Here is a 14,820-nt window from a genome sequence, read left to right as displayed (position 1 = left end):
AATAGGTGAGGTGAGGATTGAGTAACCTGAGATATCTTGATGAAAGTAGCTGGCGCCCTCTGAAACATGAATACCATTAGTGTTTGCCTTTTTTCAGGCTGGCAACTCTACCTCCTTTAATCCATGAATATCATGAAGTGCTATAGTAAAGAAAAAAATCAATATGTGATAAGTCACATCAGTGTTTCTCTCTCCCTCTCCCTCTCCATTTCCAACCCAGCCTCCCTACGGCTTCTCAGAAAGGGAGGTTAAGATTAAATACATGGAGTGATGAACCCTGAACTGAAGATGAACTCATTTTTCTATTAAAATTTAAGTTAATCAATTAAAATTCAAGCTTTTTATCGTTTTGTTTGTGTGTGTGTGTGTGCTTTTAATGAAAACATTTCCAACATCAGCCTGCTTATGGGCCTAACTCTTAAAGCTATAATTGGTCCCTTGGCAGTGCTTTCCCCTATCCACAATGTTTTTTTATGACAGTCACATGGATCTGAAAGCTGCTGTAATTTTTTTTTTTTAGTGCTAAAGGAAAGAGCCCACTCTACTGAAAGCTGAAACTGGCAATATCACCCTGAGCTGGGAGATTATGGTCCACATTCAGGTGGGCTACCAGCACACTGATCATCAGTCACAATGTCAGCACACACGAGATTAGTCAAGTTGTTTGCTCTGCCTCACACAGAATGCTGCTGACACATCTCTCCGCTGTGACTTAACTTTCATACAGATTCAAGTGACACTGCCTCATGAATCAAATATTTACCTGCACAGCTGAAATTAGGTAGAAATGTAAATGCTGGGCAGTGAGGATAGCATCGTCATTGTAAACACAAATATTTGACGATTAGATTTTAAAGAGGAACCATAGAAACAGATGTCTGCTTAAACACAGAGCAGGCGAGGGTTTCTGCTCTTCATCTCTATACATTTTTGGCATGACATGAGGTCTCTCTAGCATCTGTAGTGTAGAGTATTAATGTGAATACAGATGTTCAGATTGGCTGGCTGTTGAGTGTGCATTAACGATAAACTATTTCATTTCATCTCAACCAGCCCCTCTTCATGCCGTTATCAGAATGCAGCATAGACCGTAGCCTGATGGAATCTGAGTCTGACAATATTAGAAGCCAGGAATATGATACTAAGGTTATTGATTTTGTGAGTCTTGTGGTCTGGGCGGGTATCTAGAAAATGTGAATATGAGGCAGATAGAAATCTTTATGCTTGTACTTAAAAGGAGGATTAATAGAGTTAGATGATGAATGCAAATGGAGAGCTTTATCATTATTGATGATGTGGAAATCTTTTGGCTCTGTTTTGATATGATACTCATGGAAAATCAAGGCAGGCTGGGAAACCATTTCTGAAAACTGGATTGTTTGGCAACCGTGTTGCATATATAATTTCACTGACTCGTCTAATGACCACTGATCCAGGGCGTTAAGGTGAAAAATAACAGGAACATCTCTGTTGGAGAGAACAGAGAGTTAGTGGAGGAAGAATGAGCCATACCACCCCAAAAGCCTTTCTCAGTTTCAGCTGACTGCACCAAATAATGGAAAGGAGTGCCTTGATGAATGGCTGGAGAGCAGTCAAGCACACCACTGCAGAATAAACTGTAAACTGCAGGCAGGATAAAAAGAAAACAAATAACTCAGTAAATAGTTCAAGAAATAGCCGATGCCTCCATTCATTACAGAATAATAACGAATATTAATTTTCATATGAAATGAATTCTAGGCAGTTTATCAAACCACAAGTTCACCTCTGCTGCTTGATTTTACAAGGGCTTCTGTGCAAATAGAGATGTTGGAGGTGCTGAGCGCCCTTCTGCATGCTAATGAGTCATGGCAACTTCATACAGTGCCTGCCAATGACAATGTGCCATATGATAACATGTCTCTGAATTAAATGAACGTTTTTGTTGGTGTTGCATTGTAAAGGCTGAATCTTTCATATGATCAATACTAAATTGTTGACATGACAATTCAGGCAATGCCTACAAAAGTAATTTTAATAATGCTTTTTGAATAATGCCACTAAAACAAAATGTCACATAAAACATGAGTGAATGAAACTATTCTGACAGATTTCACTGTTTTTCTTTCCCTAGTAGTCTGTGTAAATGAAAAGTGTTATTTTATGTTTGTAAATCAGAGATGACTTCTTTATTTGCAAGCAAACTGATCAATCTTCCATCTTTGGAAGGATTACACCCTGAATCTCCTGAATGTGTTATTATTTTCAACGCTGTCTTTGATTGATTGTCAAATCTTAAACAAAATGAACAAAAACACATTTTTAACACAGAAAATTAATCCTCAGTTCGGGGAAACAGTGAGTGCTGCGAAGCTGAAAACTGAAAGTTTGGCAAAGAAAATCAAATGTCTTGCATTAATACTCATAAGGTATTTAAACAGACAATATACTCTTGAGAACACAGTAATTAATCACTGAAATTGCTGTGACTTGACAAAATTGTAATTAATTGGCTAACTCTAAACTGTGTGGCCTATTTGCCAGCATGTTGAGAGAGAAGGAAGTTGAACATCCGCAGTGTATAAATATTCCATTTAATTAAAATTTGAGGCCTCTTGTGGTGTGCATTCCTTGGTGGAGAGAACAAGAAATAATAGAGCTTGCTGTCTCCCATGTGAGACAAATACAGACAACTCTCTGTTCCAACTCAGTGTGAAGTTTTGTAAAAAGAAGTGGCTTACATTCTGCTCTTAACATCCTGTCGGATTCCCAGTGTTACTCCTCTTTTACTCGTGTTGTAATAACTTGTCCTTGCTTGGCTCCGTCACTTTCTCAAGAACTAATACACACTTTATCACACATGACACATCCACCAGTACACCAGACATTATACCTACTAAATTCTGCAAAGGTTATAGGACCAACTTCATTCTATGTTGTAAATATCTCCAGGACTAATGGTTGTGTCCCATATTTTACAAGCCAATATAGCCTCCTCTGAAGAAACCCAACCTTGATTCAACCTTCCTTACTAACGTCAAAGACCTTCGCACTCATTACTTTTTTTTTTTATCTCAAAGATTCTGGAGAAAATGAATTCAAGCTAGAAAAGTGACATTAAAATTTGGCACTGAAAACTAAAACTGAACTCAAAAAGGGAACATTGACAAAGACAGAAAACCTATTTGATAGATTTTTTTTGTATTTTGATGTGATTTTCAATGATAATCTTCTGACTTTTTACTAAATTTCAGGTTCAATTTTCAATGCATGCTTCCCAGGGGGACAGGGGGGAGACAATCCCCCCGTTCTAGGCAAAACATGATCCATCCCCTCCAATATATTACTGTAAACACACTTATGTAAGTTCCATAATATTAATAAGATGCAATAAAATCACTTGTGCACATGATGCAGGTATATCTGTAGTTGGTGGTTAAACTCTGGTAAATAGCCAAACAAAGGATATGTTACACATTTCTTTACTTCTCTCACTGGATACAATAAAAACACATTTATAGTAGTCTGCTTTCTTCAGTTTTTCTGCACTGAATTACTCTAAGAGGTTAGTTGATGTTTGCCAGCAAACTGTAGTAACATTAACCAGTGTTTGCAGTGACAAATGTAACAAGTTAGAACTGAGGAAGCCTCTTGGATGAGAAGTGAAACGTCTTCAAGAAAATGAAACAAGTCCAGTTGCCTACGATACAGCACTTAGATGACTGAGAACCTTCATCAACATGTAACAATGTAGTTTTTTTTAGTTGGCAGAGTGACATAGTGTTCCTTAGCAGAGCTACAGCACTACTTTTGCCCCCCTCAGGAATTGCCCTTGAGAGAATTACATGTAGTTGTCCCTCAACGCTCCCGATTTTCGCAAGTCTTCCTATTTTTAACCCTTTCTCCCGCTGTGCTCCTGACCCAGCCTGACGTGTGTCATCGTCCCTGCACTTGCTCAAGACCTCCACTCCACTCGTTGGATGAAACAGGTCCCGTGAAGAAGAAATACACTTCAAAATTTTGCTCCACTTGGTGCGAGACTTTCCCCTTTACTGACATTTGCCCCCTGTCTCATCTGCCCATCCACTTACCTCAACTGTGCAGACTGTAGTGCTGCATCATTTTATCCTCCCTCTTGTTCTTCTTGAAGGTCTACCTGGCAATGATGACTCCGCTCTCTGTCTCCCTTTTTCTCTCTCAAAATGTTTTTATTTATAAAAACATAAAAATATCCCTCTTTTTTATAGCCTAATGTTGGCAGTTATGCAAAGTTAATGTTAGCTCTTGTCCCTGTTTCAATGCCAAATATTATTTTTGATGCCAAAATTTGATGTTACTATTTGGCCCCATAAACCCTGGGCTGTGTGCTCTTCAATACACAAGAAAATAACAAATTTAAATTTGGAAAGAGTCAAGAGTTTCTCCTGCACTGAAAACGGTTATGAATCATGAGTTACAGATGAGGTGTCTCCTAGTAGCAGAAATTAGGTTTTTTTGTTGGTGACCCTGATTCCTCAACCTCTTTAGTTAAATGTGGTGTACACCATGGCTCAATTCTGGGACCAGCTTTATTCTCATTACATTATCAGTTACAGAGATTTGCTTGCAATACTACATAGTGATAGCCAGTAACTGTACTGTATGTGAATGTAACATACAGTAGCTGTTTTGTTTGGTGTTTTGTAAATTTTTAAGATTAGAGGGTGTACATATCTCAGAATATTAAACTTTTTCTTGTCATTTCAGCAGTTGAACTGTTCATGACCTTTAATACAAGACAAAAAAACCTTTTAACCGTCATGTCTTCTATCTAGGGTCTATGGAAAGAGTATTGTATGCTGTACAGAGGGTAGCACCTTTATCGGTTTTAGCAACCAAGCGTACAATCTGCACAACATCCAGTAAGGCTTTTGACCAGGACTATAAGTGTGAGTCAGGCAATAACTCATTTTTTTTAACTGTCGTCAAGATTTTATTGATAACTTTTATGGATTGTCAAGGCCTTGCCCTCAGCTATGTCTCTGACCTTTTGGCCCCTCATGAGTCAGAGTGCAGCTTTAACACCACAGGCAGGGCTCTTGGCAGTTGCTAAGTCTAGGCTCAAGATGAAAGATGACTGGATTTCACTGTCAGGACACCTAGGCTGTGAAATGTCCTGCCAGACAAGCTCAGACTGCTAAATCAGTATCATCCTTTAACATCACCTCAAAAAACCTATCTTAACAAAGAGGCATTTATAAATTCAGATTCAACTTGTTTCTATTGGTTGTTTGGCAGGCCATTTTTCACTTATTTTCATAAATATTGAGCAATATTTGAATATTTGTTAATACAATTTATTTTTTCAAATGCTGTTGCTATTAGCACAATTAATACACAGAGTTACACAAAGTATTAAGTGTGGTAAGAAGTCTACTATATAGCCACTCTGACAATAGCCGATGTATCAAGGGAAATAATTGCTGATTAATATATTAATTCATTTTTTATTTTATTTTACAATACAGTTATTGCAGAGGGACATGAGTGAGCAGAGGGAACAATGAAAATTTAACACAAGACAAATTCAAATCCGTAAAGCCAGTGTATAAATGGCTTCTGAATTATGCTCAGTTGTCCATTTATAACCAACATACCAGCACATTTCAATATGTTTTCAATCTTTTATATCATCACATTGCTGCAAATAACAGTATACTGAAGTCATAATGAAATCCAGGAGAATCTGCTTCAATCAAACAGGCCTTGGTGATAAAAACCTTTTTTATGGCAACTTGGGAGCTATAACAGTGCAAACGTGCTGGGTTTAACAGGAAAACATGGAGGTTTCTTTCTAACCTTTCAGATTCAATTTTAACTTTAGTTTAAGAGGAACAAAACTTTGGTACTGTCTACCTACCCAAAATGCAACAAAACTTTGTTTTTAACAAAGGTGTAAAAAATATTGGCTGAAAGAGAATCAACACTGTTCTCACACCTAATACAAAAGCACACATGTGCATACATGGCTTTGCATTTTTGTACATCTGTATTGCATGTATTTATAACTGTTTTGTATTTTACTCTTCTTGGTTTTTTATTTCTTTTTTCTTATTCTTTCTAGCTTTGACTTTTAAAAAGCCAGCTGTGGACAGGTGTTGTAAATTAGCATTTTGCTACAAACACTAGGTGCAGTGCATCTGGCGCTTTTGCATGGTTGAATGTGGCAGCACCAATTTTACTCTTATGTCCATATCAAAATAAATAAACTAAACTAAACCAAACTAAACTAAACTAAACTAAAAACTTGTCAAAAACAAATTCACAACAATAGAATGTTTTACAGCACAATACAGGACCATCTAATTAACCATCTACATCATTTCATAATGGCTTTATGCATGAAATTAAAGCACACTGAGTGTATCATCCTGCTTACAGTGCAGCATGGTTGATAAACAAATCTTTATTTCAATGGTGCCACTGTGGTTTCAGTATTCGCCTGGACTGAGGAGCTGGTGTTTCCATTAGACCAAATGGTTTCCAACTGTACAAGTACTGCAGCTCTAACATTGTATGCATGTTTAGATACCGCATGTTCTTGTAAATGAAATGTTTATTTTTTGGTTTGAAATTATTGCCAATATTACCTTTGTACACATACAGTTTATACTGCATGTAAGTAAGTGTAGGTAATTATAGCTACTGCATTACTTCACTTTATGATTGTTTTTCTGTATTTAATCATTGTTTAAATAAGCCAGCACTTCCAAGGATTCTGTTGCTACCGTCACTGGCTCACCTGCAAATTGGGTTATATCACTTGCTAGGTCAAGCATACTGTAGGTGAACTTTGCTCTACAGCACACTTTTGTTCCTTTGAAATTTACAACTACTCAGTGAAATGAAATTAAAAAGTGAACAAATCTACAGCTGATCCCCTGGGTCCTACACTTTGACTCTGCATCATTAATAGGGCACTGTCAGACATGTGTGTTACCACAGAGCCAGACTGTATTTCACAGTAATAGTCTCAGGATGTTCCTACCGTATTTTCAACTCATTCATGGGAGAATCATAGACAGTAAGGATAACTTGAAGAAAGGTGATCAAAAATGGATCAAAACTGAGTAGTTCTCAACCGTAAACTTGATGCAGCAGCCCAGAAAGACCAACAATCAGGCCTGAGAGTGTGTCACGGGCTGTCCAGATAATGGCCACCTGTCACATGATTCTCCACAGTAGTATTGATATTATCGCCGAGTATACCATTTGTGTGGTCTTCCAGCCAACACTAACAACACAGTTCCCTCAAATGGATTGAAGTGGATTAGATTAATGCTGACCCTTCTGTGGAAGACTAGTGAAAATGAATAGATGCAATCCTCCAATCTAAAACACTTAAACCAGTTCACATAATGTTTCAAGAAAACTACTAACCATTTCCACCAAAAAATATGTCCACTTTGAGCCTACAATGTGAAAAAGCCTATTCTTATCACATTTTGATGTGTACATTACTGTAATAATGAGTATATAATGGGTACATTTGTCAAGAGCTTCAAGACAAGAGCAGCTTCCACTTTTGATGGCAGCCCTGCTTCTTGCTTATCTGCTGGTTGGAAACAGCAAAACTGTGAATTTCTCAGCACATTAATATTCCATACTGTATGATCCTGGAGTGCACCAACACTCTTTGAAGCATATCATGTAAACAACATGTTCCATTCACTAGAGTCCAAATAAGACCACTTCAGAAAATTCAGGCTAGATGTTGCCTGTATTCAGAATACTAATGCATGCAAACCCCTTCTGTGGTTACTGTCTGTCGCAATTTTAGAACCAACAGCTTTGCAAGTAGCTGGTACTAATTGCTTCTTTATTTAGCACATATGATAAAACTTGTAAGGCTCATGTGAGTAGGGGGAGTGAAGAAATTATGTGACAATGACGAAATCTGTAAAATATCTGTTTATCTTAACAGAACAAGAAAAGAAGCTACAGGACCTTCAGATTTCAACTAAAATATTTAAAAAGCCAAGCACACTATGAAAGATATTCCATGCACACAGGCACATTAAAAAAGGATTATACAGAGGTGATGCAAACAGCATGATGAATGTGACCACACCCGTCATTTGAATAATATCTGAATATAATAAGCTCGCTGACACACTCATTAACTACCTTAAAGTGTAGTGTTGATAAAGGAAATGATTTGAAAGGGAATGGTTATGAGGGTAGATAAGACAGGCTGCTTTCAACTGGTCCATGAAGTAACCCCCATCATATCTGATTGTTTTCACCTAGAATGACCTTTTCTGAGTAGTCTTAAGAGGAAAAACATATTTCATGTAATTTATTTCTATAATGACTCAAAGGTCATATCTGTCACCAAAAACAATCATTTACGCTGACATTCTAATTTAAGCAGGAATGCCTCTTATGTTTACGGCTAACCTGCTGATCTGAGGCACTCAATAAGCAGTGCCATTTTAAAAGCCATCAGCCCAGTTGATTGGAGAGATTTAAGCAACTATTTAAGGGCAGCAGCTAATTAGCACTAAATCTGATCCATTAACTGAAGCTAATCTGTAAATTACCTGTCCAAAGTGATCCATGTTCGAAAACTGTACAACTACTGCTCTGAACTTTGCCAGCTTTAGATAATGTCACCACTTAAAATCAACAGGGAACATTTGAAATCTGACTATACAGGCCGTCCAATACGCAATTCATTCAGTCATAGAAAATCCATATGTAATTATGGTAAAAGCAAAGGCTGTGATTACTTTTGCTCAGATTAGTAATGCACTCCATGTCACTCTCTTCCGCACCCCACTAGCATCTGGCAATAAAGCACAAACGCAAAGAGGCTAAAGGAGACAAAATATGTGGAGGTCACTCCTGAACAAAAATGGATTCAGTACAGTTGCTGTTTCTATCTCTTCTGCTGTTTTAATTCCAGGTGCAAATGGCTCCCCGATGCTTTTTGTAAAATCAAATGTGAATCTTTTTGCATTAAATGTGTCTGTGTGGAACCTTATCAAGACACATTCGACTGCATGCATCCCTTATCTGCACTGGGATGATAGTGGTTTTCTACTATGCTTCCATCTGCTGTAAACAACAACAGTTCACAGCAGATCAGAGAGGCACAATGTACATATTGCGATGACCCCACCGCCACAGGACTGTGTGTCGGCTCTGTATTGTATTCATTGTCAGCACCGACAGTGTGATCTTAAATGATGCAGTCAGTTGATTGAGCTGTTACAGAGCCCGATGAAGCCTGTTAGAAAGGAACTAACCAAGACGGAGTGAGCTGTCTGTCAGCTTTACCCTCCGTCAAAAAGGACATTTGGTGCCTGTTACTGAGTAGCACCTGAGCAAAAGTGAACCTCCCTCGACTCAGAGGTGGTACTGAGCGCCGTCTTCCCCTGTGATTTGCCACAGTGGGGGAGGTAGGGGGAAGGTAGGGGGGGTGGACAATCAACAGAACTGGCAATAAATATCCCAGCTGGGGGAAACTCTTAGTGTTTTTTTCTGCTGTGCAGGAAAAAAAAGGAAAGGAAAGTGGCAATACATCAGCTTCAGAAAGTGGGTCAGAAATACTGTACTGTCTCCAGGTGAAACAGGAAATTACATGTTCAACTGGTGTTACTTACTGGTGCCTCAAATGAACTTTGGGATTTTTTTTTTTTCTTGATTTTTTTTTATGTCAGATCCTGGCGCTTGGTGCATTCTGCTGCAAACAGACAAATAAAACCAATAAACTGTACACAGTCAACACAGTCACAAACAAATGGCAGCAATGAGATAACAAAAAGAAAATGCTCCAAACAGTGATCAACCCAACTCTAGAGACTGCTAACAGACTGATGAATGCTTTAATTAATGGGAATACAGTGGAACACAGGCCTGATTATGATTCATGCGGCATATTTTCGCAATAACCACAGGTATGGATTTCCTTTAAGATGTTGTGAAGACAAGAGGTGGGGATTAATGAGACTAGTTACAACATGCTCTTCAAATATTGCTTGCAAGGACTGTTTTGTGAAATAAATGTTGCTTTTTTTAGATGTTCAATAAAACCTTATCACTCTGAGAATCCCTGCCTTGTCCTCTTTAAATGTAGCATCACCTCTATCAGAAACACTTTTTATGAAATGCTGTGAAATTCACATTCAACCTGCCTGACCGTGCCCTTCATCATGGTTACAAAACAGAATTGCACAAACAACCTCTATTATTTCAGGTTAATGTTTTACCTCTGCCATATGGTTCACTGGTAGTAGAGTTGCTGCATTTTTGTCCCATTTGCTTTCCAAAAATAATCACTATTACAAGGTGCCTTGCTGCTTCTAGCTGAAAAACACGAGTTCGGGATGGCCATGAAATGTTCTCTCATGAAGGAGTTTACCCTCAATTTGCTCTCTTTACATAGTGTCTACACTTTAAAAAATGACTCTGCTTTTCTCTGCAGTGGCACTGGTCAAAGCACATCCTCGAAAAGCAAACAAATCTATTCAGAAGGTCTTGGTAAATAAATCCAGAGGTATGCTGTCATTATAATGACAACTGCCAGGATGATTATTATCCTGGCTTGTAGGCCTTACATTTTTCTCAACAGTTACTCAACAAATTACATTGTAATTATTAGCATGCACTAGGAAAGCTGACAAAATCCATTAATCAATATTCAAGACTGATACATGTGGTTATATTCATTATCTTCATTGTTATTAATAAAAGTTATTAACTTTAATTAGAGTGCTGAAAGTGCTGTTGAAAAAGGCTTCCCAATGTTGAACTAGATTCCAGAGGTGTGAATGCTGAATGTGTATCTTCTGTTAATTAAAAACTAGCCCTCTAATTACTTCTGTAATTAGAAAACACTGCATTTTCAAAAAGGGGGAAAAAAAGGAAAAACCCTCGACGTTCATTTGTGAACATTAACATTAATCAGTGGGTTTGGTTGAAGTCATGTCGGAAAAACAAACAAAAGAAACAAAAAACCCCACAAACAAATAAACAAAAAACACTGTCCTAAATGATGTGTAGCTATATGATAATAGCAAGGGGCAAACAAGCCAGACCAACTAGCAAATGTTTTTTTTAAATTTTAAATTATCTTAACATCAGTTACAACACTAACAGCATAACCATACAGGTAGATTCACTGACACACTGAGGTATTGATGTTGGGAGGCTACACAATCGCGTCATCCAGCAAAAACATGAGCAATACCAGAAAATGTATATCCAATATGAAAGGAAGAGAGCCAGTCTGCAAATCATCAAATATACTGCAGGAGGATTTATTTCTCAATAGGTAGAGGTAATTTGTGATTGTGCAGCAAGAAAGAAAAAAAAAAAACCCACAAGTGCTGTATTTCTCTACTCGGTGCATAATAAATCTGAAAATGATCATTTTTTAGGCAATAGATCAGGTTCAATGGCAATTGAATGAATATCTATACCACCAAATATCGGAACAAAGCATTAACTACTGAAGGGCAGCAGTAAAATAAAAAGAATGAGAAGCAGGCTGGTCACCAGAAGGTCTCCAGTTTGCTTGCACAGTATGTCTGAGAAAAATCTGGGTTGGGAGACAAATGAGAAACAGTCTCCTCCCTCATCTACCGCTGAGGTGTCCTTGAACCGGGAACAACCCCCCAGCAGCTCCAGTGGAGCTGCACAGTGGCCAAATAGAGTAGAAGCATGACTGGGTGAGGCAGGCAGCTCCCTGGTGTGAACATGTGAATCTATACATATGTGAAGCAGGTTGTATCTGAGAAGCAGACACAGAATCAGATAGGTCTTCATTTAATGAATGGCCACAGAAGGATTCACAAGTGTATTTCACAATTTATATGTAAATTACCTTCTTCACACAAATATTTTTCAGTGCACACAAAAAAATATTTACTGTTGTATATCAATGTTAAAAAACAACACATCTAAAGAAAGAAGGCTTTATAAAAATGTATTTCGGATGCACACAAATATTTCTTGTTTTAAATAAATTTGATACAAATCAGTATTTGAAATTTTTCTCAAAAACATATTTGGATGTTATTACTTATATTCACAACTGTGGGACAGACATTTACAAACTGCTTGTCATGTAGGAACTTCACTGCATGTGAGAGGGTTTTTTTGCGACTTCCCTGTAATGGCTTGATTCACAAATACATTTTTTGTAAGGAGAATTATCTGTAGCCTATCAAATCTCTCCCTCAGTTTCAGTCATCCAGTATGGAGTATAGATTCGAGGGTATGATTTAATGTGATAACATAGTGTATAGTGCATAACATTTGTGCAGTTTGCAAATTTGAACATAAGGATGGACATCAAACAGCTGCCCGGAGGTCAACCTCAACATGGTATCTGGTGGCTGCTCCAAGACCCCGAGAAGTGTGCCAGGCTTTGATGCCAATTTGATATAGTGGCCAAATCTTTAATTTAAATGTCATGTGATTCACACTGGCCCAGAAAAACTTTTCCCGTAAGCTTACATTGTGAAAGAAGCGGCTGTTAAACAGATAATTTTGGGGTTGGGGTGATAATATTTGGAAAGTCTGGAAGAGCTATACAATTCAATTGTTTTATCCTCATTTAACTTTGTGGAGGACTAAACTGGAAGTTAGCCAGCTTACCGATTTCGTCACAGTGGGAAGTGGCTTTTTTAGCTTCATGCGTCACTGAGCAACTCTCATGGGAATGAACCGGGTCATCTCTGACACTGTATAGTTGTCCTTAAAACAACCATGCGGTGCTCCCCACAGGTGAGAGATAACTCTCTTGTCATTTTTGATTGAATATGTTTGGGTTATAAATGTTTGCTAGCCAACTAATGTTGTCAGTTATCCTTATATAGATAACTGGGTAGCTAACATCACTAACTTAGCATTTATCAGCAGCAGCTGTTTAACGTCCACTCTCTCCTTTAGTTCTAATTCATAATTGCAGACTGTGTAGATGTCATCCAATATGATCACATTCAATCAGACCCCCGAATCAAGGCTTACATAGAAGAAGACATCTGATGATTGGAGAAAATGTATTTGTAAATCAAACATCAGCATGGAAATCTTGAAACACCCAACAAATGGAGTGAAGTTCACACGTCATGTTTGTGAATTAAGTTTTTACCATCTGTATATAAATGTAACATCCAAATATGTCTGTGGATAAGAAATATTTGTGTGTGCTAAAGATCTACATTTGTAGTTTGAGCCTACTTGTTATGATTTAATTTTTATAAATATATTTATTAAATTGATTGAGGTTTCTGTGTGCATTGAAAAATATTCTTGTGGAGAGAATCATTTATATATAAATAACAAAATACTGTGTGCATTCATTAATATCAACATCCATCGGATTGCTTAAAGAGCAACATGTTCAGTCAATTTTCCCTGGAAAAATAAAGGTAAAAATGCCCAGAAAGCTTTGCAGCAAGTAGTGTATGTTAATGCTTCCCAGGCTGTTGGTGGGAGATAAAAGGGCGATCCAAACATTGTTTATTGGGAACTGTGTGCAACATAAATCATGTAGCAAGAAAATGGAGGCAATAACTCACCTTTCGCTTTGCTTTTTGTCCCAGCCACTGATAGCATGAAGGGGTAAAGCAAGGAAACAGCAGGTTAGATAGGTAGTATGAAGGAGTAACATTGATGGCATGATGATTATTTACTCTACCCATAGTGACAAAACGTCAGATTAAATGCTGTGAGTGTAGAAATGTTAGTACTATAGTCAATATTGATTCATATCACACCCTGCATGATATGTCAAATATTAAAAGATACAGAAAAAACATGATTCATTAATTAAACCCTATAACAAGCTAAATCATATCAATTCTTGAACAGGCATCTGTTGCTGGAAGTCGACAGAATAAACTTGGAGCTACAGATACAACACAGTATTTTTGTTTATTCTTATTTTATTTTTCTCTAACATGACCTAAATATGTGATACAACCGTGAAATGTGATATGTTTTTATAGATATGTTTTTATAGACAAATACAATATTTTGGGTTCATATGGCAATTAAACTTTTAAACAACCTGTGTTATTTTATTTGTATTTTATACAATCGTGCTCATCTGTTATAACACACATTTATTGTGAAACTTTAGAACAGGGGCACTACAAAGCTTTTCTGCAGCATTTATTGGGACAATGGAACAGACAAACCCCAGTCACCCCTGATGTCATAATTTAAATGAATATGGATACAATAGGTATCTTTTAAGGATGTGGGAGTAAGTTGGAGCTTAAACTGCATTGAACCAGGACATTCCTACTTTGAGATATCAGTGTGTAACACACTTTAACTGGTTGCATTTCAAAACACAAAACCTACAGTATGTGCAGTCTGTTTTATAATGCCAAACGATAAAATTTCACTTATCAGCTTCATTGCAGAACGTAAATTCCTCACAATGTGTACTATCGCATTTGCAAGTTTAACTGGTCTTTGCTTCTATAAGATTACTGTGTCATTGGTAATTTTTTTTAGATCAAGAATACTTCTTATCACCATGTAATGGTTTATAGAGCTAAAGTATCGTAGAATATAGCAAATAAGTCAAACAATTAAGTGCTGTAAAATTGCTAATCGCACCAAAATTTTCTTCTTACGGCCTAATCTCTCCGACAGTGCCTGGGAAGAATTCTGCTCAATAACTTTCAATTTTCACCTTCTGTACAAATTACACGCTACTTAGTGTGACTTGGCAGATTGGTAAACAATTTCCTTTCATCATCACTCGAGAGACAGCCGCTTTGTTTGTCCCCAGTGGTTACATAAAGGAAGGTGCTTAGCTGTCTTTCAGGTAAAGAC

General features: G+C 37.4%; 1 protein-coding gene across 3 annotated transcripts in view; it reads right to left on the bottom strand.

Moving 5' to 3' along the window:
- Positions 1-14,820, bottom strand: part of cadm2b (cell adhesion molecule 2b) — a 144,474-nt gene that overhangs the window by 31,221 nt on the left and 98,433 nt on the right. For 2 of the 3 annotated variants that reach the window (XM_084351812.1, XM_084351813.1), the window contains exon 2: positions 13,551-13,577. The exons of the other annotated variant lie outside the window; for it this stretch is intronic. In XM_084351812.1, coding sequence (XP_084207938.1) covers positions 13,551-13,577 — 27 coding nt within the window. The remainder of the gene's footprint in view (positions 1-13,550; positions 13,578-14,820) is intronic. 3 annotated transcript variants of the gene reach the window in all.

The sequence above is a fragment of the Pagrus pagrus genome (assembly GCF_965226575.1).
Source record: "Pagrus pagrus genome assembly, chromosome: 4".
In the NCBI taxonomy this organism is placed as follows: Eukaryota; Metazoa; Chordata; class Actinopteri; order Spariformes; family Sparidae; genus Pagrus; species Pagrus pagrus.
Note: the sequence above shows the minus strand (reverse complement) of the source record. Positions and strands in the feature narration are given on the sequence as shown.